This window comes from Lissotriton helveticus, chromosome 7 (genome assembly GCF_964261635.1).
Source record: "Lissotriton helveticus chromosome 7, aLisHel1.1, whole genome shotgun sequence".
Classification (NCBI taxonomy): Eukaryota; Metazoa; Chordata; class Amphibia; order Caudata; family Salamandridae; genus Lissotriton; species Lissotriton helveticus.
Genome location: NC_136068.1, coordinates 1540624982 through 1540650202, shown reverse-complemented (window position 1 = coordinate 1540650202; position 25221 = coordinate 1540624982). Strand labels below are relative to the sequence as shown.

Here is a 25221-nt window from a genome sequence, read left to right as displayed (position 1 = left end):
CCTGCCTGCTGGCCGGATACAATGTGGCCCACTCTCAACAAGTAGGTAAAAACTTTGGGAGCTTGTATAGAAGATTAACTCAATTTTAGATATCATGTGAATGCGGTGGCCTCTTCTACCTCGTATATCCTTATATTCTGTACAAAACTAATGCCATTCCCCGCCCAAAGACAATCTACAAACAGTTATCACTGCCCTAACCATGTACAGGCTGGATTATTGCAATAGCCTGTTTATCAACCTTCAGGAAGGGCTGATGAACAAACTACAACTTTTACAGATTGCAGCGGCTAGACTGCTTACCGGCATACCAAAATATGCCTCTATCTCGGCTGAGATTAGAAGGCTTCACTGGTTACCTGTAAAGAAAAGTGTTCAGTTTAAAGCCCTGTGCATGGTTTACAAAGCCCTTCAAGGAGCTGGTCCCGAGTATCTAAAACAACAACTTCATTGGTATGTACCAAAAATATCACTTCATTCAGCAGAGGCAAAACTGGTATTGGTGCCCTTTGTACGAAAAGTCAACAGGTGTGGCAGAAGTTTTGTGGCTAAGGCCTGGAATGGGCCCCCGCTACATCTTAGATGCATGACAAATCTGCTTGCATTTTGGAAGGCCTTGAAAACATGGCTCTTTTCTGCTTAAACCCTGATAATAGTCTCTTGTCTCTATGCCTTTATAGGACTTCATACAGCGCCAGGACACCTTCGGGTAACAGTTGCACTCTACTAATGTCAATAACTTTAACAGTAACACAACACCTCAAACTCATAAAATAACAGATTTGCAAAATCAAGGGAAAAGATGATCACACAGTAGTAGTACAGATTATTTTGGCATTTACATTATTTTGGAAAAATATTTTTTTTGGGCTGAGGCACATTCAATGTATCTATAATACCCAAAGGCATCTGATTTCGAAATAAAATGCACTTATTTCTAGGACCACATCTGGTTGGAGGTTAGTCTAGTGCAATTTGACATAAAAAATCAACAGGACATTTTTTGCTGTGCTTCATATGCATGCCCGTCAAGGGTATTTAACAAATGAATGTTATATAGCACTTGCTTTATGGTTCTAATATTTTTATGAGGAAAGTGATTCCAAGACAGAATTACACCCACACAACATGTCCTTGTGTTACATGGGTTTTGTAGTTTTCTGTGTTACTGTTTTCTTAATATTGTGGTATAGTGATATGTCATTGACTGATCTAGAATGTGTAGATGTAACAGGGGACTTGGAAGCTGCTGTGTTGGGGAGCGTTACCTTGAGAAGGTATTTGGACAGTTTGAATATTGGGAGTGTATCGCAAATTGTGTTGGGAATATCGTATACATGAGTAGTATGGTTGCCATCTCTGCCTGTCCAGCCCTCTTGGAGTGGCACTGCAAAAAAGTCCAGTTATGAACTCCTTGTGAGGACAGCTCAGTATTCCTTTCCGAACTGATCAGCCACATTGAGCTATCCGTCCCAGAGCCAGATGAAGTACCTGAGTCAGCCCTTATCCCAGTGTTAATCCCAGAGAGCGGAAATCTGTATCTTAAAGGCGGACCTCATAATGTGACAGTCCATGTAACATATACTGAACCCAGACTGTGACAGCGCTCCTCCTAGACACCCATTCCTGAGGGTGAAAGCTCTTATCCCAAAATGTGTCAGCTACCATTACTGTACAGTGGCCTCAGAAAGTCGAATCTTGTTTCACTGGGCTCTGAACACTCCTTGTGGCAGCTGCATTCAATGTGGCTTGTGTGACCTGATTGCAGACTGTGGCAGGTGTTCCATCTATGCTCTGATATCATGGCCATCCTTACAGTACGTGAATTCTAAAATGTGACAACCTCCATTGTGCCCAAAATCCACAATCTGACACTTACCGTAATTTTGGACAAATTAAGAATTTGACTGCCATCAATACTATTTTCTGTCCGCAGAATGACACAGCCCCATGAGCCTAATCTAGGAAAACGCAAGCCTTTTGACTCAGTCCTGTTCTCAGAACCTTATTTAAATAGTCCCGACCTCACAAATTGACCTCCCTCTTCACTGTGTCCTTATTAAAGAAGGTGGAAGTCATCTTCACTGTACTCTACTCTGAATGTGGCGCAAGAGTCGCCTAATTTCTTGATGGGATATCCAGCACTGTGACCCAGACGTAGAATATGACAGCCCGCAGTGCCCACAATATTCCAACTCCTCAACCTGGCAAAAACAGTAAAGCCACAACCACCACCAATATCTGGCTGCCCAAATGCTGGACAGTTTTTATTAGCAACATAAAAATCTATATACAGATGTCAATAGGAATAGAATCTGTTCTACAATATCTTGGAGTAAAGCCACACATCATGCTGGGGTAGGGACCATCAAGATGCCCTGTTTCTGTGGCTTCAGACAGAGGCTCTAATACTGACTGGGGGTCCACCATGTACCGCTCCTTCTGGGCGTCTCCATAGGGCCTTCACCGTTCCTCTCGCTGGTTCTTGGCATAGCTGGCTTCCTTCATTTTTACCACCGGTGCCTAACTCATTCTCAAGGCAGTGCTTATCCTCCAAAATAGTTTCTTTCAAGATCTCCACTTTGGTAGCCCACCTAGATCTCCTTTACAAACAATACCATAAAACACTTCTGAAGAAAGCAACACTACGCTGCCGAGAATCTATTTCATCACTCCACAACTCCTTCATTCATCTCTGGGGAAATTTCTCCGTCATTTTTTCTGTCATATTTTATTTTTTTCCCCCTTCCTTTGCTCATGTCATTATACTAAAATGTTCATTTGCAAAATATACCAACACTTTTTTCATAAATTCGCACATTGTTATTTTCCTCCTGGCTCCACAATTCTGTGCATTTACTAATGTTTTTCTGTTCTACTTTCTCAATGTATTCCTTGAACTTTTCCTCTCTTCCATCTTTTAACATCATTCATTACCCTTCTAATTGTCTCCTGTGTCTTCTGTTTTTATTGCAACCTTTATTCATGTCCAGCTTCTTCTGCACTTATTTCAATTGCTCTTATCACTCCATCCACTTGCTGTCATCAGGATTCCTTCATATTTCCCAGGATAGCCTTCTAGAACATTTTTTCAGTTTCTTTCTTTGTTTATACATAGCCATGATTTCTTTCTTTATCCCTTGCTAGGCCCGCTCATGCACACACCCAAATCCTCTTCCTTCACTGCTCCTTATCCTGATTTCACATCCTTCCACGTTTACCTGGCCTGCTTTTCCTGTTGATCTTTTTTTATTTCAACCTTGATTTCATTCCTCACTCTGCTTCCTTTATCTACCACATACTCCATATTTTGAATCATCTGGGGTGGGCATGGGAGGCAAAGACCACCATAGTCTGAGCTAGTTGGTCCAAAATATAAATTGTTCAAAAATGGTCCCAACTTTAACAGTTCATTTGACCACTTAGTGGCTTTTCACCTTTGGCGTCTACCCTTTGTCTCTGTGCATGAACACCATAGCCATTGGAGAACCTCCCACTGGAAACTGCCTCTGTCAGTCCCAGGGCCCAACATCAAAGTTCATAGCAGAATACCAAGTCTTGGCTCAGAAACTCGACTGAAGCACTGTGACCCGGATGGGCTCTTCTCCTTCTTTCAGATACCCAACCATTTGGTCAAAGTCTGCATGGACAAAGTCCAGTTTCTCCAATTTGTACCCACAGTTAGCCACCCTCCCGTTGCACCCTGTTGTGTGGCTGGTTACCTGGTCCCGTTTGTGGGAAGGCACCGTGTCCCTACTGGTTTTTTCGGACCGCTCCTGAACTGTCCAGTTCTCATAGCATCCCAGCTTGTCTTCCCATGGATGCAAAAGGTCAGTCGTGTTTCCTACCAGGTCCAATGCGTCTTTGGTGGGCTCCGGACAGTGACTTATGTTGCTGCGGTTTTCCAAATGGCAAGCCGTGCGGTCTGGTTCCAGATTTGCTGATTTGGGACACTGTGACGCTCTCTGAGCGCCAGGCTCATCTGCCACCATGCCTTGGTGCTGGGTTTGGGGACGACTGGAGGAGCCGTCCAGCTGTGAGGTGGAATACACTTCTTGCAGAAGGAAGTCCCAGTCTTCGGCCTCCTCTGGCATTGATTCATCACTGTACTCATCAGCTAACGCGTTCTCTGAAGGGGAAAAGCAAAACATATTGATTAGGTAAGAAAAAATTAATTTGGAGAAAAGAATAAACATTAGACATGGTGGTGCATTTACAGCAGATGGGCTGCGCTCGCTGGTGGGCTACAGGCTGTGGTTTTAGGTAAAAAATGCGTTAAACTGTGCTATGCATTTCAAGAATCTGTCTGTAGTATTCTATCTCTGACATTTCAAGCAGAAACGCCATAGACGCCAGTAGGTAATCAGGGTTCTAATCATTCTCAGGTAGAACTTAATGTGCTTTCTGGTATACAAGTGAATTGCGTTGTAGAAGACAACAATAAACAGCTGCAGAGGATTTCAAGCCCAGCGCTCTCTCAGTATGGCACCTTTTACCAAATCCACACCCTACATTGACTAAAGCAGCTAAAAATGATTCAAGTGGTAGTTAAGAATAAAAACTCACTTAACCTTTCTATAATGTATGTCAATGACAGGGCAATCTGTCTAAGAAGATCACTAGACACAGAGATTTCTATCAAACATACCCATAATCAATGTTGTATGTACATGTTAATAGAGAAACATTTTTCTGTTGGACCAGGTCTCAGAGAAGCACAATTATATATCATACAAACTATTAGAGAATCAATGGCCTACCACACCACCCAGGAGAAAATCACATTTCTACTAAATGATCCGACAGAGAAGCAACTTACTATGATGCTGAGTAATACATAAGCACTTGTATAAGATGCACGTTATTAGGGAAGCACCTCATTAAAACAAAGGCTGAGGAAGAGTCACCTTTGTATCTTCAAGGCACTGGATAAGCACCTTTCTACCAGACAGGGCAATGATTAATACCGTGAACAATATGCAGCTTTACTTGTCAACCGAGAAGACCCTGCCAAATGTGGATTCCACCCCAAGGATGAGTTATCAAGAATAAACTAGTGACTTACCTGTAACAACAGTTTTGAGGCTTGAAACTTTTATAGATTCAAATGTTTTACATTATTCTGCCATCTAGTAGTTGAGTCCAGAAAGGTATTTGTGATTTCATTTTAGGCATCAAACAAAGGAGGGGTCTTCCTGACTCCCTCTCAATATTTTTTTGAAGCATAGTCAGTGGCCTTGTCTGCAGTGGTTTCTGCAGCTTTTGAACCAGAGGACTCCGTTCTAATTTTGCTTTCTTCAACTGACGTATGTTTCCCATCCAGTATGTTTTCCTAGCCTAAGAGACCGATGTACACACACAGCCACAGATGTATCTTCCTGAGGCATTATAAGATTTTGCTTTTCCTGCAATAAAAAGATCTTCTTGGATGTAGTGTCCTACCTGGCACCCTAGCTGACGCACACATGTTGGGGGGGGGGGAGGGGCTGGTCCTGGCACCTGCATCAATAAAAGGGCATAGCTATCCATATGCGGCCATTTCAAAGGGAAGCTGCCATGTAAGTGTGTTCGTGCGCGCTGGGCACTGTAGGCTGAAGCCACTCCTGGACTCCACCATACTGGTGATGATGTCCAGAACCCTTGGCACATGAACATACCATCTACACAGAAAGGCAGAACAACTCAGCTAAAGTCTATTCAATAAACCACTTGCAAAGCAGCAACAGCCCTTGGCGGCTCAACACCTGAGTCCAAAAATAGGCAAACTCACTGATCAGCATTAGGTCAGAAAGCAGCACATGAGCTGCTGTGGACAACCATATCTCAAATTGACTGGAGCGCTGACCACAACACCAAGGCCCCATGAGGTCGAGCTCACGGGGAGAAACAAAACCAGCTTAGAAGAAGTCAGACAAAGAGCAAATAAAAGTAAGCACCATGCGTTTCTCCTTAACTCCCAGCATCACAAACCTACAACAACTAAGCATAGCACGTCACTGCAACCCACGAGTGAAGGAGGTGCTTGTATACCATGACCAACAGCAAAATCACAGGCTGGGAAGGAGAACAAAGCACAGGTTCTAAAGGGTGAAAAGGTCAGTCAAGGATGGCAGACTTTAGAGGGTGCACCAATTAAGTAGGGAAACAAATAATTAATTACTCCCATTTAGGGGACTAGCCTGTCCGACAACAGCAGCACCTAAAGTAGAATGGTGTTACGAAACAAAATAACTACTTTAAGACCATGAAAGAGACAGCTGGTGGGATAAAGAGGTCTCTCCTTCTCCATTACGCTGGAGAAGAGATATTCAAACTATTTGCGAACCTGAGAAATACAGGATACTAAGACCACTACAATGGCAGGGGAGGTCCTGAAGCACATTTCAACCCTCACTTCAATCCAGACTATGAAGGATTTAAACTAAAACAAGCCAAACAACGAGTATACAAATCCATAGATGGGTCCTACGCATGCCTGAGGGATCTGGTCCGCATGTGCATGTTACCAACTCAACGAAGGAGGTCGGGCACAACTCCTATTGGGATGCAAAAGAGTGGCATACACAAAATGATACTCAGCAATCTGAGTATGTTCTGGTACTGGTCCAATGCCATGAACTACCCACTGCCAGAGCTTAATACATGGATTCCATTTTAGACAAGATGCCGATCAAAGAACCCAATGCTGAAACTTCAATTAAGCCAAAACCCTTCAACACCATATGAGGCAGGTGCTGCTCGAGAAGATGCCCACCAATGCACCTAAGAGAGTATTTCCCATTGACCATGCGGGTAGTGTGGAACAGAGCCATACCCAGCAGTCCTGTGCCCAGCTCATCTCGTGTGCAGAGAGAGGGGAGCACGGCATTTCTTGAGAAGCACCAACCTCCATGCAGCCACATCAGAATCAGACAATGCAAGCAGCACATTGTTCACATTATCTACTCTTCCTGCCCATTTTGAGGATGATAACGAGGGGGGGGGGGGCGGACAGCGGGGGGGAGGGTGGACGGGCAGCGGGATACACAAAGACACGGACAGCGGGAGGGGGGGCGGACAGCGGGATACAACCATGCGGTACCGTGCCATTAGACTAGACAGCTTCCATCTGGGCGACATGCGTTTCCTTTCCTTTCGGGCAGGACTATTTAAACAAGCAACCTTCTTCCTCACAACAGGCATTCCCTCACTTCTGTAAGGTGATGGTCTTGCATAGATATGCTCCTTACTCCTTTAAAGGGAGAGATATTAGATTAAAGATGTGATTTTATGGTTTGGCGTAGACCATCCGCAATCTTTAAATTTGCATCAGCATAGAAAGAAAGTGCCCCCTCACCCCATCCCTTTAAACAAACATCAGGGAGGGGGGCGGGAAAGGCACGGACAGCGGGAGGGGGGCGGGAAAGGCACGGACAGCGGGAGGGGGGCGGGAAAGGCACGGACAGCGGCCCTCTTAAATATCCCCAGGGCCCACTGATCCACTGTTTGAGATGACAATGTGTCCCATGTACAGACCCCAAGGACCCACTCTTAGATATCACAGCATCACACTCTCAGAGCCACATTAGAACCTATTTGTGGCGATCCAAGCACCCGTGCTCAAAGACCACAAAGATCCATTCTAAGCGATTACAAAGCACTTTCAAAGATCCCAGGAACCTACCAGTAGAGATTTAAAAGTCCACTTTTGGAGATTCCAAATAACTCACTCTTAGAGACCTTAGAGAGTCAGATGACCCGTGGGTAGCGGCCCTTTTTTATAAGATCCCAAGTAATCCTCTCTTGGAGACCCAGGGACCCCATATTTGAGCTCCTAAAGCCCCCACTCATAAAGATCTTAAGAACCACTCTGAGAGAGCTCAAAGGCCCACTCCTTAACAACCCTAGGATCCACTCTCACAGATCCCATGCTATGTGCACGCTGTAGAACGGCCCAATAACTGATGCCCAGAGCTCCCTTGTGCCCATCTGTAGAAGAGCATAAGGACCACTCTTACAGACCATAACAGCTCAAGTGTCTACTTTTCATTGGAAGGTCCCACTGCAGAGATCCGGCTGACCTACTCCGGAGACGTACACGTGACAACAGGAGTCTATTTCCCGTGCACACACACCAGTGACTGCACCTCCCAAACTGCAGCCACAAACAATTTACACTCTCCCGTCTGTCTGGTGCCCGGGCGGCACTTCCACCCCGGTACCTCGCCGGAATGCCCACCACGGAGCACAGTGGGACGTGGCCCCGTGTTTATCACCCACATATCAACTTTAAAAAGTGAAATATACACAGGAATCGGGGCTGCCTTGGGGCAGACTGCACTTTGAAAGGGAACAAAAGAAACAGCATTGAAAGGGGCCAAGTCCTGGTTATCCAAATGGGTGCCGTCTGCTGGGGAAGGCAGAGGGAGATAAAAGAGGGATTTATTCCGGCACGGAGCCGCCCTTTGAAGTCTTTTAGCGCGGTCTGCACAGAGCACATGACAGCTGGCAGGGCAATGCGCCTCACACTGGCCCCTCTGTGCGCCCGGCGCTCAGCCCCGCTTCCTCTGTACAACATCCTCTTCTAATGCAGCGAGTGAGTGTCTTTCTGGCCCAGGCCTGTGGCGCACTGCGCGCACCCAGGCGCACTTCACCCGCACCAGGGCTGGCCTCTCCCGTCCCCTGCCAGCATTACGGGACAAAAGCTGCATCTTCGTTCCATGTAAAGCCGCCCCTTGCGTTTCTCTCTTGCCCCATCAAACCGGGCATCCTTCAGGCCTCGGTGGCAATGACCCAAGAGAGGACAGAAGAAAATATCACACGGACAGCGGGAGGGGGGCGGGCAGGCACACTGACAGCGGTAAAGCAAAAAATTAATGAACCATCCCCTGAACTGACATCAAACCGAGGCTAAACATTGAGAGTAATCTAAAGCAACATGAACCATGAACTTTTAAAAAGTAGCCACAGAGACGACAGTGGTTGCAGCTGGATGGCCTAGCATAAATCGCGTGCTAAGAGTATCAAACAATGCCGGAGACACGGACAGCGGGAGGGGGGCGGGAAAGGCACAGACAGCAGGAGGGAGGGCAGGAAAGGCACGGACAGCGGGAGGGGGGTGGGAAAGGCATGGACAGCGGGAGGGGGGCGGGAAAAGCACGGACAGCCACAATCAAAAGCACTCACCTGGGCCTGGACTTCCTCCGGCGGCGGTCGGCCGCGGAATGACCAAAAGAAACATGGACGACCAAAAAAATAAACCCCGCCCACCGCCGCACTGACGTGATAAAAGGGGCTGGATGAGAAAAACATCGCCGGAACGCCCACGAGTCGCCTCGCAGAATGACGGACGCCTCTCTCTTCCAATGGCTAGCCTCCATTTATGGAGCTAGCCAATGGAACAGAGAGGCGGGAATAAGTCACATACTGGTAATCAAAAGGTTTTCGCCTGCGCCGAAAAGCTGCGCGGCGCAGCTTTTGACGAGGCGGAACCTAAAAAGGTGCCAGGGCCTATGTTGTGGGTATTGTACACACCTTTGTAATCTTGAGTACCACAGATCAAAGCAAGTTAATGTATCACCATTTTTTTCCATGCATGTTGAGTTGTGCCGGTACAAATGCTTGAAAACCGGAATATCCTGAACAGCCAAGGTATTCCAAAACATGATAACAAAATACCTCTTGGGCCTCACTGGAGTTCTTAGTCGGACCCTCCAGCATTTCGCGATTCACAAAAAAATTGAGAAATCAGCTGGCAAACGTGATGGCAGCGATATTTACCAAACCAGCAGCAAGAAAGGTCTCCCGGCAGGTGTAAAAATGTATTTATGCCATTTTATTGGCTGTACGCGCATGCGTCAAGGGTAAATGGCGCTGTACAGCCGTAGCTGCCTGCTTCCTGCATTACAATTTTGATGAAAGGGGAGCGAGAAAAGGAAAGTATTGCTTCTGCTCTCCAGCTTGCAGGCACGACTGCTGTTCATGTAATTGCAGGAAAGAATGTCGAAAATTAGGATCCCAGCACGGGGACGGGCAGAGAAGGAAAAGGATTCTGCCTTTTCCTTTTTGCGCAGAGAATGCAATGACAGTGTCCACTTCTGCTCTGCCGCTTCAGCTCCCCCCCTTTCTTTTTTCCTCTCTCTTATTCCCTCTCTTTGTCTAGCAGCTCCTCCTCTCAAACTGAAAACCGTGATTTCAGAAACACTCTTCATCCTCTCTTTCCTTCTTTTGTTTATTTGTTCCCCTGTGAAATGGATCCAAAAAAGAAAAACACTGCAAAAATGTGTTTTTCTGACATTTTTCTATTCCAAAGCAGCACTTGAAATGGAAAAATAGATGTGCAGGTACTCTGTACCAGAGTACCTGCTTGTTTCTGAGAAGTGCCGGTACTCTCCAATTAATTGTATTGCATTTCTCTTCTGGCACACTTTCTCTCAAAATAAATAAGTGCTGGTATTCCGCACCGGACCATACCGGCCCATTTAAAGCACTATTCCGAAAGTGCAGCTGCGGAAATAAAAGGTTAAAAATATGAAAAATAACTAAATACAGCCAGACAGAGTGGTAGCAAAGTGGCCAGATTGATTTTACTCGCACCCAAACACAGTTGCACCACTCTACAGAGTTTGACAGTGAAGCGCTACTTTTGTTTTTCTTATCTTTCTTTGAATAGCATTTTCCCCCGGGCGGGGAACTAGTGCACCAATCCTGGAGGTACTGCAATATGTGGATTGGAAAACAAAATGTGTACTGTGGCTCGGTGTTCAGGGAAGTGGTCTTTTTACCATACTGCTTACGTTCTGGAAGGATATATGCAATGGACATTGAAATGGGTCAATTCCGTGCCCTGTAGTCATATCCTTAACTTATCAGGCAAAAGCGTCACTGATTTCTGAATGGTGAGTGTAAAAGCGTTAAAGTAACCATGTTGTTCCTGCTTACATTCCACATGCTTTACTTAATTTTGCATTCCCTAGGAGAGTTTGCTTTTCCAGGATGTTGATACTTTTTTTGTAGGCAGCATATTGCTCTTGTCTAGTGCGTAAATGGAATTGTGCCGCATCTAGGTGTTTATAGTGGGGCACAATTGGGTTGTAGTTGACATAAGTGCGAGTTTCTCTCAGTCAATCAATCAATCACTGCATTTATAGAGCGCGCTACTCACCCGTGAGGGTCTCAAGGCACTGAGGGGGAGGGGGCGCTGCTACTGCTCGAATAGCCAGGTCTTGAGGTGTTTCCTGAAGGTGAGGTGGTCCTGGGTCAGTCGTAGGTGTGCAGGGAGGGAGTTCCATGTTTTGGCTGCTAGGTAGGAGAACGATCTTCCTCCGGTGTTGGTTCTGCGTATCCGTGGGACGGTTGTTGAGGTATTCAGGGCCCATGTCGTGGAGCGCTTTGTGTGCGTGAGTGAGGAGCCTGAACGTGATCCTCTTGCTGACGGGGAGCCAGTGCAGGTTTCTCAGGTGGGCGGATATGTGTCTGTGGCCAGGGTTGCCGAGGATGAGTCGTGCGGAGGCGTTCTGTATGCGTTGTAGTCGTTTCTGGAGTTTGGCGGTGGTTCCTGCGTATAGGGCGTTTCCGTAGTCCAGTCGGCTGGTGACGAGGGCCTGGGTGACGGACTTTCTGATTTCGGTGGGGATCCACTTGAAGATTTTTCGGAGCATGCGCAGGGTGTTAAAGCAAGAGGACGAGACGGCGTTGACTTGCTTGGTCATTGAGAGGGAGGAGTCCAGGATGAATCCCAGGTTGCGAGCGTGGTCCGAGGGTGTCGGCGCGGAGCCCAAAGCCGTGGGCCACCAGGAGTCATCCCAGGCGGGTGGGGATTGTCCGAGGATGAGGACTTCCGTCTTGTCTGAGTTCAGCTTCAGGCGGCTGAGCTTCATCCATTCTGCGACGTCTTTCATTCCTTCCTGGAGGTTGTTTTTGGCGGTGGCTGGGTCTTTGATGAGAGAGAGTATCAGCTGGGTGTCGTCGGCATAGGAGATGATGTTGATGTTGTGTTTGCGTGCGATGGAGGCGAGGGGGGTCATGTAGATATTGAAGAGGGTTGGGCTGAGCGAGGAGCCTTGGGGGACGCCGCAGATGATCTTGGTGGCCGCTGAGCGGAAGGGAGGGAGGCGGACTCTCTGGGTTCTGCCGGAGAGGAACAAGGTGATCCAGTCCAGGGCCTTTCCTTGGATCCCAGTGTTGAAGAGGCGGGTTATTAGGGTGCGGTGGCATACGGTATCAAAGGCTGCCGAGAGGTCCAGGAGGATGAGAGCGGTTGTTTCTCCGTTGTCCATCATGGTCCTGATGTCGTCAGTGGCTGCGATGAGGGCGGTCTCGGTGCTGTGGTTGGCTCGAAATCAGTGGGGCAGTATGGTGTTTAGTGGGGGAGGGGATGTGACACCATGGTCAGAGCTGCCAAATTTGGAACTGGGGAACCTGGTTCTGAAGGATGATTATTGTGAGATGTATGGCCTGTTAGCACTACCCATAAAAGGGAGTAAGTGTACACGACACAAGAGGAGGCTGTGTGACTGCACCCAGGGATCGAAGGGGGGCTGTGTGACTGCACCCTGGGAGCGAAGGGGGGCTGTGTGACTGCACCCAGGGAGCAACAGGAGCTGCATGACTGAAACCAGGGAGCGAAGGGAGCTGCATGACTGAAACCAGAGCGTTAAGGGAGCTGTGTGACTGAAACCAGGGTGTGGTGAAAGTGGTGCCCTGGCATGGGTGCATACATGGGCGCTAGAGCATACGAGGGAGAAATACAGCCCCCTCCCATGAGGTTAGTAGATTGTAGCTGTGCATTCGTAGACCTGCAGAAACTTTAAACATGCCTATTTCAAAGTGGAATACTATGCAAAAACAGGTGCCATTGATTTAGGGCTGAAAAGGAATGATTACAAGTAAAATAAAGTGCCGCAATAATGCCACTAAATTTTCCTTTTTGTGCCGCTAAATTAAAGTTTTTGTGCAGCGAAATTTGCAAATCTATGCCACAATATCCTGGGGGGTCTGCTTAATGTGGACAATGACATGCCTATACACTCAGGAACAATAAAAGAGCATCACAGAAGAGTCAAATAAGCCATTCAGAGGATATCTGACTGTGGGCTGACCCTTCCAGGCAGAAATGTGTACTTCTGACAGAAATGGTGGAGTTCTATTAAAAAATATACTCAAAGCAGGGAGTGAAAGTAGAGCCAAAGAAAGCAAAGGAAACCGAAGAAGCTGAGAGTGAGAGTGGAAGTCAGGAGCTTCCTGGCATTGGCCACATATTGTGGCTGGTTCATCCACAATCTTACAATATTTAAAGAACCCCTACATCAGGTAACCAAATAAAATAGTCACTGGAAACAGACTGGAGAGCACCAAAACATATGCTAACATGGAGCCAACATGTTAAGAGGTGTGGCAAAGTGGTACTTTAATCCTACTTTGAAAACAAAATTAGTAGTGGATGCCAGCCCAGTGAAACTGGGATCTGTTCTGCTACAACTCCAGGAAAATGATTGATGGCCTCCAGTAGCATTTGCCAGGGGAGCCATGTCCTCAGTTGAAACTTAATAGTCACAAATTGAGAGCGAAGAACTTAAAATCTGCTGGGAGCATGAGCAGTTCCGGCTCTACATCTATGATCAAGAGCTGAAAGTCATGACTGATCATTAGCCCCATATGAATCTTTTTGCAGGGGCAGCACAGCCAGTGCCCCCCGCATCAAAAATGTGATTTTACAGTTACTATGATAGAAACTCACAGTAGCCTATCAACCTAGCTGCAACCATCCAGCTCATTGTATATCCTGAATCCCTAGAAAATAAAAAATGAGAGACAGCATGAGAAGGGGATGACCACAGAAACAGCACAGCCATAGGCCATCACCATTGCCGAGATCATATAAGCCACCAAAGAAGACAAATGCTTCCAGATGGATGTCCAAGCCGCCAGACATAACTCCTGGAAGACACTCCAAACTCAAAGTAGAAATATGAACTTTTAAGCCCAACAAGATCTCCTGGCTCTGTGGAGAGCACAAAATTAGCTAAGCTCATTCACAAAAGTTCAAGCTTGAAAAGATATTTGCAGAATATGGAATTCCAACTTCACTCAAGTCAGACAAAGGACTGCCTTTCCAAGGTAGTGATGTGAAGGGCTTATGGAAGAACTCAGAGTATACCACCAGAGGATAGCACCCACATGGCCTCAGGTTAGCTGATAAGTAGAGTGATTCATGCTCATCCTAAATAACACCATCAGAAGTGGATAGAACAATAAACACGGAGACCACCACCCACTCCTTGTATGAAAGTCCTGGGTTACACTTCACTGTACTAAATGTACCCCAGCACACCTTATATTTAAAAGATCCAATACCAACAAGCACTCGATTGACTCCCCAAAACCTGAACCACCAGCGTGCCCAGAGAAGTAAATTGGAAAATAATGACCACGCCAACCAACAATGAAGAACCATGAACAGTCAAACCAAGGTAGCGGACTGAGTCCAAGCGCAGGATCGCACATCCAGAAGCAACTTCAGAAACCCCCTTGAAAGTCTCCCACGATGAATGGTCATTACCTAGGGGACCTTAATCACAACCCACAGGGGATCCACAAGAGTGACATGAAATGTGGCCTTTTAAAATAAAAAATAATTCAGCACCCCTTTCACCTAAGGACAAGACCATGAAGCAAAAGATGAGGAAAGTGAAGAAGCAGAAGGTTGTGATCTGGATTTCAAGAACCAACCCCGTAAGCTTGTGATGGTAGAAGAGACACCCAGAACTAAGGGGCCCGACAAGAGGTGTGCTCAACTCTAATTTCAGAGCCGTGGCTGTACCAGCCTAGATGTGCCCGGTATAAAGGTCAGTGAGACTGAGAGACCCCTATGCTGACCCCACAAGGGGCACACACTTCATAGGAAGGGAAGGAATAATTGGTTATTTTGTATTTCTGTTCATGTTTGGAAGGAATGCTGTGTGCCACCCCGCACTTGTCACTGATGCACACCCTGGGAGAACAGGTACGGTTCTTGTCACAATAAAAAGGCATGGCTGCACATGAGCAGCCAGTCTGCAAGCAATTTGGCATGTGGGTGAGTCCTTCCTCCACACTAATTAGTACTTGACACAGTTGGCCACAGTCACTCTCCCGACTGCACTACATAGGGCACATGTTTGGCTACATCCAAATCTGTGGTTCATCATCAGATCTTCAGACTCTTCTGTTCTCTCAATTCTATCTGGCCGCTCATCATCTAAAAAACCAGTTCAGACAAAGTACTATTACGCTTTACATTGTGTAAAGTGCCCACCACTGTTTCTCGTGAACATGTAGGATTCTGGATTTAAATTTGTCAAACTCACTACACCCTTTGGACTTATGGCACTAGAAGAGGTTGCAAACTCTGGGGTCTATTCACAAACTGCATTTTGTAGTACTACAAAATGCTATTCGCAAACATACATGAAGAGTTGACACCTCGGTCTCTCCTAACCTATTCTGTATGAAGATCTCCACCCCGACTGTGGAGCCGCTGCACACGTAAGTATATGCTTAAGTAGTTAATGTGAAAGGGACAGAGGGGAGTGGCTGGGAAATGGGGAATTGCTACTACTAAAGTGCAGGGAATATGGATGTTTAAGGAGGGGTTTAGCAAGATTCAGAGAGGGGTTTAAAAAGGACATGTATGCATCCACAAAAGAATAAACCCAATCCTATTCACAAACTACACTTCTAAAGTTACCACAGCCAAGAAGGGGTCGAAGACGGTAGTAAATTACTTCAGCTCAGAGCTTAACTAACCCCAGCACAACAAATCCTCCCATATATAAGATTGGAGTGAGGGACTTAAAATAAAACCCAAAAGGAAATAATGGTAAATGAAATACAATTAATTTAAATTGTTAAAAATATAAATACATATAATTTAATGTTGAAAATGTATACAAATAGTACATATTTTTAATTTAGTTATAAAACATTTTACTAATATTTTCTGCATTTTAAAAATAATGTAACAAAAGATTTCATTATATCCATGTAATTAAACCCTTAATTTTAATAATATTTTTTTTAATTTAGTCGGGATTAAACTCTAAACTTGAGAAAAATAACTAATGTAATTTAATATATTTTAAATATTTTAATTTTTAATTTAACATTTAGGGAATTAAATTAAAAAAAATACTTTCCCTACACTGTACAACATGAAGACTCTGCCATTTGGCAGAGATCTCCATATACCATAGAGATATCTCTACTCTTGTGGCTGGCATCTCCACATGGTAAGGTATAGGGAAAATTAATGCAGTTTATTAAACTTGGAAAAAATGTGTTAATGTAGTTTCATGTTGTAAATGTCATTAATAGATTTATTAGGTATAAGTAAACAGAGTGCAACGGCACAAATAACCATATTTTCAAATAAATCGTTTATTATTGTAAATATATTAAATTGAGTACGTTTTTTTCTCAAGTTAAAATTAAAAAATACATTTTCAACTTAAGCAAAAAAACATTTTATATAATGCATTATTAAAAGGCATGCACATATTTAATAGTAATATATTTATATGTAATACAATTTATCATTAAATACATTTTCAACTGCAATAAGGTTATTACAGTATTTTATAACTATCTAATATTGACGATATTATTTAACATTAAAATATACGTAATTATATTTGTAACTATTTTAAATAATTTAATTTAAATTAACATTATTTCCTGTGGGGTTTACATTTAAGTCTTTGCCTCCAATATTTTCTACGGAGCGTGCTGCTGTAACAGGGGTAAATAGTCGCCTTTCGGGCTTTCTGGAGGCCAACTCCCTCCTGGGCGACTCCCAAACGGGTTTTCGGCCCGGTCAGGGGACTGACACTGCCCTGCTGGCAGTCGTGGAGAATGCGAGGAGCATTCTGGATTCAGGGGGATCGGTGGCAGTGATCCTCCTGGACCTCAGTGCTGCTTTTGATACCGTAGACCATCAGGTACTTCTCCAACGGCTGTCGGGGGTGGGAGTCTCTGGGGTGGCCCTCAAGTGGTTCGCTTCCTTTTTGGAAGGCCGCACATTTGAGGTGTGGGAAGGCCAGGAGAAATCACCCTCCATTCCTCTCCAGTGTGGTGGGCCTCAGGGCTCCTCGTTGAGCCCTACCTTGTTTAACATTTATATGGCCCCTCTGGAGAGTGTGGTACTGCCTCTGGGTATTAAGATCATCAGCTATGCTGATGATACCCAGCTGGTGGTAGGCCTTTCCCAGTCGGATTACCAACTTGACCGGCTCCACTTGTGTCTGGATAAGATCCACACCTGGATGTGCAGCTCGGCTCTCAAGCTTAACGGTTCCAAAACGGAACTGATGCTGCTGGGGAATTCTGTTCCATCTTTATCTCCTAGCAGCTGGCCCGACTGCTTGGGACCGGTACCTTCCCCCAAGCAGGAGATCAAGAGCTTGGGGGTGTGGCTCGAGCAGGATCTCTCTTTTAAAACGCACGCCAAAAAAACAGCAGGCGTGTGTTTTGGGCTGCTCCGATCAGCTCGGAAGATTCTGCCTCTCCTTCCAGTAGCTGCCAGGAGGTTACTTATCCAGGGGCTTATCATCTCGCGGCTGGATTTCAGTAACGCATTGTTCCTGGGTGCGCCAGAGTCTACCCTGAACAAGCTGCAGCAAGTGCAGAACGCGGCCGCTAGGCTCCTGACGGGCCTTCCTAGGCATCAGTCGGCTCGCCCTGCGCTGGAGGCGCTGCACTGGCTCCCTGTCAGGGAAAGGGTGAAATTTAAGTCACTCTGCATCGCCCACAAAATTTTGCATGGGGCAAGCCCACCCATTCTGGGAGATATGGTTCAGCCTTATAAGGCCTCCCGCTCGCTCCGTTCCGACGATCTACATTTGTTGCAGGTTCGGAGGGTGAGGAAGGCAAGAACCGGTGGCAGAAGGTTCTCTATAAATGTAGCCACCTTGTGGAATTCCCTCCCTTTGCACCTGCGAGCGGAAGCGAGTCTTCTACGGTTCCGTAAACTTTTAAAGACGTTTTTATTTTCTGTCTAGTGCCTGCACCTTTGTGGTAACGTTTCTGTCTGGTTGAGCGCGGGGATGCCCAAGGGTAACCAGGCGCTATATAAAATTCATTAATAATAATAATAATAATAATGTGGTGCTGGATTTGCTACTTTTTTTTTGAGTAGTAACTTACATTTGTAAGTTAGACTCTGCCATATTTTTCAGGGTGTAGAGACGTGAAATTCAACACTTTTTTGGAATGTTACACTCAGAATAGCCAAAATAGTAAAGTCACTCAAAAATGTAAGAGCACATTTACACATTTAAATTACTCACAAGTGTAACTTAGCATTTTGAAGAGCCCCGCATGCTTGTGTCTTTTTGGGATAATTTGTGGTGGCATTTTCGACAAAGCCTACATAGAATATTTGCCAAAACATTGTTTTTCAAGGTTGAGAGGAGGCACTGAGATTACTTTCACACTGTAAACATGCATTCTCTGACACTCTGTCGAGGCATTATGAAATATCGGTCTCCCTGGGTTTTGTCAGTGATCTCTTATCATCCTCAAAGAATTAACTCCGCACTTTCTGCATTCATTGCTGAAAATGTGCCTTCCTAGTCCTAATAATCAATGTTGCCTTTGTTCTTTAGTCACAAAATGACCATCAGTGCAGAGCTTCCTTTTTTCTTTCCAGACTCAATATTGAAAAAGTGGACCTGGTAATGGCATCAAAGTAATGGGGCATGGTGGTTAACGCTTCAAGTAATAGGATAGCAAAGCCCAAAATGAAAACCTTAGGTTGAATGCCTCATGCTTCCTAACCATTAGCTGACGGAATAAGGCACAGCAAGTGGATCTAGAATAGGTTCACTCTGCAGAACACATTTTATAATAACTTGCTAGCTTCTTGCAAACCACGTCTTCATTGTGTGGAAGTGGCTGGAGAGAGCTGAATGGTTGTTTTAGGTCTCAACAAGATCTTCTGCCATTTATGACAGTTACAAAGCAATTCTCATATATAAATATGTATATTTTTAATAGTACCTACCCGTAACCGTGATGTCACGGATTATATGTTTTCCATACATTTGAATGCCTAGAACACTGTTGGGGAAACATATTGAAATAGTTCATTCAAAGTTCCTTAATAATTGTGCTGTTTTAGGTGTAGCCAATCATTCACAGCCTCAAGGTGGTAAGAGAACATTACAAAGACCCTTACAATGAGCAATAGAGTTGCAGGTAACCAATGTTATCCATATTCTGTCCTCTGACGGGAGCATCTTCAGATTAGCACGAATAGGACAACGTGTTAATATTTGAATGAGCAACAGGGGATGGCAATCAGAAAGACCAAATCTATGATCATGGTCTCACCAGCACAACATCAAATCTCCACTTTTTTCCTAGGAGTACTGTCAACTGAAAGTATACAGAGTAAGGGATCATCAATGTACACTGCAAGAAGTTAACTAACTCTTATAGCTCAAGTAGCGACAAACAAGCAGAATGAAAGTTAGTCCAAGAGGGGATAATCCTTTAAGAAAGGAAGCATTTTCTACTAATTGTTCTACTGCAGTTCTAACTTTCATGGTGTATTTTAACATTCCAACAAGAATTGAAGTTTTCCTTTAATAACAATTCTATCGATTTTTCAGGGTTAAGAAAAGAAGATCATTTGAGGGGTCAAGTATTTCCTTTCAGTGAATTATTGGCAAGAAAGAAGAAAGAGGGCCGCTCAGGTGCAAGTTCAACCAGGAGTGGAACTCCAGTGAGTTTCCAAATGCACAGTATAAGGCCTGCAATGGGAACCATCCCTATACTGAGGAATTGTGCACAGCAACTGCTGGGCTCTGACAAGATGCTGAGGACAATGTATTGCCTCTTCAGTGCTTGCACATCTGGTAGGCTTCTTAGAGTTTCCGTACTTCCAAGGCAGACTGAGCATGCATCTCACACTGAATCATTTCAACAAGGTAAATCTATTGACCTTCTGAAAAGAGCACAACTTTCAAAGGGCACATGTATGATTTTGGTATGCACCTTATGTTTCAAGAGAAAAAACTGTACCCATCAATGTCTTCAGAATGTAAGGCCGAAGGTAATGTCTATAGCTGCAAGGTCCATTAATTGTTTTTATTTTATTTTATAGATTTCTAAAGCGCGTAGTCACCCCCAGGGGTATCCCAGCGCTGAACCTATTACCACCAGTGGAAGATAGTCGGGAGTGGGATGGATGGCTCAGGGAAAGAGTAGGGTTTTGAGGGCCTTCCTAAACCTTAGAAGGTTTGGTTCTGTTCTGAGGCTCAGGGGCAGTGTGTTCCATTTTTTCCCCGTATTGACCGAGAAGCGGCGGCCACCGAACCGGGCCTTCCTCACCTTGGGGACCGTGATGAAGTTCCCATGTTCGGAGCGGAGCGCTCTTGTGGGTCGGTAAGGAGTGATCCAGTTCCGCAGGATAGGAGGGCCAGCATTGTGCAGTACCTTGTGGGCCAGACATAGGGCCTTGAAGGTTACTCTTTCCCTAATAGGGAGCCAATGCAGCGTCCTCAGGGCGGGCTTGGCAGATGTTCTTGCCGGGGTGTTTGTGAGGAGTCGGGCTGCGGCATTTTGGGCTTTTTGAAGAGTTTGGCTTCTGGGGATCCTAGGTATATGGCATTACAGTAATCCAGCCTCGATAAAATTAGGCCTTGGATCAGCAGGAGGCGCGATTGGAAAGGTAGTAGGGGGAGTACCTTCCTGCATGATCTCAGTAGTCCGTAGCAGATGCCGGCAGTCTTTCTTGCCTGAGTCCTAAAGGAGAGATCAGTCTCTAGCCATACTCCGAGACTCTTGACCTCAGTCTTGGGGGTAGGGGGTTCACCCATGCAGGCGGGCCAGATGTTCGGGGGGAGGCTCGTGGTGTTATGCCCTAGGAGCAGGATCTCTGTCTTGGAGCCGTTTAGTTTCAAGGCAGAGTTGCTCATCCACTGATGTACACTGGTTAGACAGTCGTGGAGATTGGAGGGCTCTAGCCTGGGGTGGGAGAGCGTTACCACCAACTGAGTGTCGTCGGCGTAGCTGACTATAGATACTCCAAAAGGTGACACTAGTTCCTCCAGTGGGGCCATATACACGTTAAACAGCGTGGGGCTCAGGGATGAGCCCTGAGGCACGCCACACTGGAGGGGAATGGAGGGGGAGCGGCTTTCACCTTCCCATACTTGGAAGGAGCGTCGGGAGAGAAAGGATGAGAGCCATTGTAGTGCCCTGTCTTTCACCCCGATATTATCGAGACGGTGAGTCAGGACCTGGTGACTGACTGTGTCGAAGGCCGCACTCAGGTCCAGGAGGACCACTGCCACTGATCCTCCTGTATCGATAATTTCCCTGGTCTTTTCTACTGCAGCCAGGAGGGCGGTGTCCGTGCCCTGACCTGGTCTGAAGCCCGTCTGGGAGTCATTGAGGAGATAGTTTGACTCCAGAAAGTGTGATAATTTTTTATTTGCTAATTTTTCTGCCACCTTGCCTATCCAAGGGAGGAGTGAGATGGGTCTATAGTTGGATAGGTCGGCAGGATCTAGCGATGGTTTTTTAAGGAGTCCTTTGACGATAGCTTCTTTCCAGTTCGAGGGGACTTCTCCCAGTGCCAGTGAGGTGTTAATAAGGGCTGTCAATTGAGGAACTATGGCCTGAGGGATGGTTTTGACGAACCGTACCGTACAGGCACTGGGTCACTGGGGGCTCCGCTCTTGGTTGAAATAATTGAAATAATGCAGCTTTTGTTTAAAATAGCGGGCTAGTTAAGCTTCCTTGCATTGCAAACGTGTAAGCCCTTCAATGTTCATCCTGAGTTTAACTAAATGCTACTGGCAGTAAGGACAGACAAATGGTTTCTCATTACTTATGACAAATCAATTGTTTGTAAACAGTCTGGTGATCCAGTCGTTTAGACCATGTGTCTAAGGAAAGAGAAATAAGAGGAGGATTTGCGAGGCTGCACCTTGCTGTGATGAAAGAATTACTATGAAAGGAAGCTTCCTCTAACTAAGGTAAAAAATCTGAGCATAAGGAAATTCACCTTACCATACTATTCATTACTGAAGAAGTCTGATCTTGGAAGCATTTGCATATTCGTCAAAATCTCTGTGAATTTGTGGAAATTATGAGTTAGATGAAGGCACTGATGTCTAAAGGTTCTCTCAAGGTTTGGCTTCAACCATTTCTTGGAAATTGAAAGGAATGGAATGAGCTGACCTAGAGCACCAAGTAGTTCAAAGTTTAGCTTTCTATCAGGAGGTAGTGATAGCAAGAGAGTGAGGTGGTAGTGGTAATGACCCAACAAGCATCAACCAGAAATTAATTCCAACAGAACCAGCTTTTGAATTTGTGGATGAAGGCATTTTAGCCTTTTCTACATCTGGAGAATGAAACATAGAACTTTTATACAGGTCCAGTTTCATTTTGAGGAACACCTCGGCCTAATCTTCCTTTTCTGAGGAAGGTAATCCTCTGGCATGCTTCACACATTTTGTTTTTCTTTCCCTGAGATTTTGGAAGTTTAATGAACAGAATAGAGATAGTGATTTTTTTTTAACTTCAGGACTATTCAAATTCGTATAACACATGCTGCCATTAACTACTGTTTTCATTGGAACACTATCTCAAGCTAAAAAAAAGTGACTCCATAATTACATAAAAACAAATTGTGTCAACAAGTTTAACATTTGAAAGTACCAGACCTTCATTCAATTAGAAAAGACTCAACCTTGTTGAGAAAAATACTCATGTTTAAATACAAAATTGAACTATTGAAGAGCAAATACAAATAACCACACATCATTATTAAAAACTCTGTAACAAAGGTTTCATCTTAAACTTTGACATACCATGAAATAGCGTTGGTGTGTTCAGATATCTGCATATCATTGAGTTAAACAAGTGCACTAAGAAGGCCTCTTATAAACCACCCAATGTAAAAACTAATTACTAACTAATTACTTTAAAGGGCTAAAAAATGTCACAGTGGTCCGAGGTCCTCCCTAGAGGCACCACAATACTGTACAATTGTGACATACCTCTACCTATTAGGAACATGTGGAACATTGTAATATTCATAGACAACTGTCAGACTCTCCCTTTGCAGAGATTATTACAACAAAGATGCTGAACTGCTGAGGGGGATGTAAACTTGGGGTGATGTGTTCCAAGAGAGCTCCTACTGCTGCTTGTTTTGCCCTTCGCTACAGACATTACTCCTTCACTGGCTTTCAGCACTGGCTTTCCACCCTACCTGGATAGTGTGCAATTTGCTGCCAAAGGGCAGTGAGCCATTAAGCTTTCGAGCTTGTTTACACTTTTGAGCTTGTTCCCCTTCTCCTCCATCATTTGAAATGTATTTCTACAACTAACAAATTACTAAACTGGCTCAAGTAACGCTTTGCAAACATGACGATGAAGTGTTGGCATTTAGTCCCAGTTCACAGTCCAAAAACAGTGCAAACGTCAACAACTTTTGGAAGAGGTGCTATCAGTTGATGATTTATCAGGTCACTCAAAATGATATCACTGTACGATGCCAACTATTGCATAACAGCAGTAGCTGTTAAGGATGTTCCGTGTAAGTATTTTCACTATTTCAGTACCACGCTTTGGATTTCACCTATGAGTTGTTAACAGGTTTGCAAGCTTAGCACATAATTCACATTTTGGCCACAGGGTGTTACTTTGCAGCACATTTCTAACAAAGGCATTATGCCATAAATGTAAGAACACGTGACTATGATTACTTTACAGAAGAAAGGGCCATTAAGGGCCAGCGAGGTGAAATAAGAATAGAATGTGGTGTTGGAGCATACAACAGACCCGTGGGGTTCCTCCTACTCCAGACAGTGAATCCCGCCTCCACTCACAGCTGGCAGTGGATGGGATCTTGCTCAAGCACAGTGTTATGAGAGGACCTGGCCTCAGTACCTGTCATAAGTTTGCTGCGTTGGGAGGCTTCTGTCGCCAGCGTATAAGATAGGCTCATAATCCGCTCCCGCTGGCCCTCTGGGGAGATGGTGTACCCCTCTTCTGGATGTTGGCTGAGCCCCCTAGGAGACATCCCAGGACTGAAAACATTAAAAACATGTTAAGAATATGGGTTGTCTTGGGTTGCGGCAGACAGAGACGACAGACTAAGGAACAGCGGAACACATCTCCGGGTATTTTCTTGGTATGGCTGTTATTTTTCACACTTTCCTAAACAATAATTTGATTTCTTTGCCTTGCCTTTTTCTGGCTCACTGACAATTTTCTTTCATCTCATTGTGGTCCTGGACAAGTCTCTCCCTTAGAGTTTAACTACTAGTCACCCAAACCTTGGTGTTCATTTTGATCCAAAGTCATGTCTATTGTCCAGCCATAGCAATCTATTCCTTTTCGACCATCGACTCCCTGCTCAGTAGTTCCTAATCTCTGTCCTTGCACGATGGTCACTCCCTCTCTAAAGGTCCCGCTCTCCCCATTTCCCTCTTTCACACTGGTTTCTCTGCCTCATTCCTGTCACACAGCTGAAGTTCCTGCTATGCCTGTTTTCTCTCCTTGCTCCTATTCATCTGTATTAGGATATCTACCTCTCTTATGTTTCCCTTTATTTCCATGTCATTATTGCTGACATATTGAAATCAGGGGCAAGTGTTATTCCCATATGAATGCACTCCATAGAATCAATGACACCTGCAGATAACCATTGTGTCTCACCTCCTTGAAGACATGTTGGTCTTCACTTGTGACCCTGCTCCTCTCCTAGACTCCATGTGCTCAGGGGACAGTGGTGAACCAGGCTCCTCACCCGAGGGAAAAGATCCTTGGAAATGGCTGGGAAACTAATGCAGAAATAAAATGATAGAATGTAATTAATCCGACCCAGTTGATAAGTTGAGAACTATGTGATCAAGAATGTCACATTAAATACACTATGGGGAGGGAGTTAGAGGCTATGAACAGAATGTGAAGTAGATCACGAGAAAGAACCTGAGAAAGGTAAAAAAAGAGAAACTCTTCACCCAAGCTTCTTCCTAGAAACACTATCAGGGCAAGAAAGTAACACCTACGTAAAAGAGGAACACAACTTGCTTTTTCAAAGGCCATGAAAACATTCCTTTTTCCCAAAACGTCTGCTTAGGCTGAGGGTGACAAACAATGTGCTGCACTGAGCCTGTAGATTATTTGTTTATGTTGTGTGCATTACGAAGAGTGATTGGTGGAGGCCAGACAAGGGAGTGGGAA

The 25221-nt window shown here is 45.0% G+C and overlaps 1 protein-coding gene across 2 annotated transcripts in view; it reads right to left on the bottom strand.

Annotated features, from left to right (window-relative positions):
• Positions 1–2236: 2236 nt before the first annotated feature.
• The window catches only part of LOC144770464 (pleckstrin homology domain-containing family A member 7-like), a 252788-nt gene continuing 229803 nt past the window's right edge, over positions 2237–25221 (bottom strand). Inside the window, exons 22-24 of one of the 2 annotated variants that reach the window (XM_078654987.1) lie at positions 24694–24818; positions 23923–24062; positions 2237–4129 (exon numbers count right to left, since the gene is read on the bottom strand). In XM_078654987.1, the coding sequence (XP_078511113.1) occupies positions 3564–4129; positions 23923–24062; positions 24694–24818 (831 nt within the window). In that variant the 3' untranslated portion in view covers positions 2237–3563. The remainder of the gene's footprint in view (positions 4130–23922; positions 24063–24693; positions 24819–25221) is intronic. The other variant, XM_078654988.1, reaches the window with a different exon arrangement.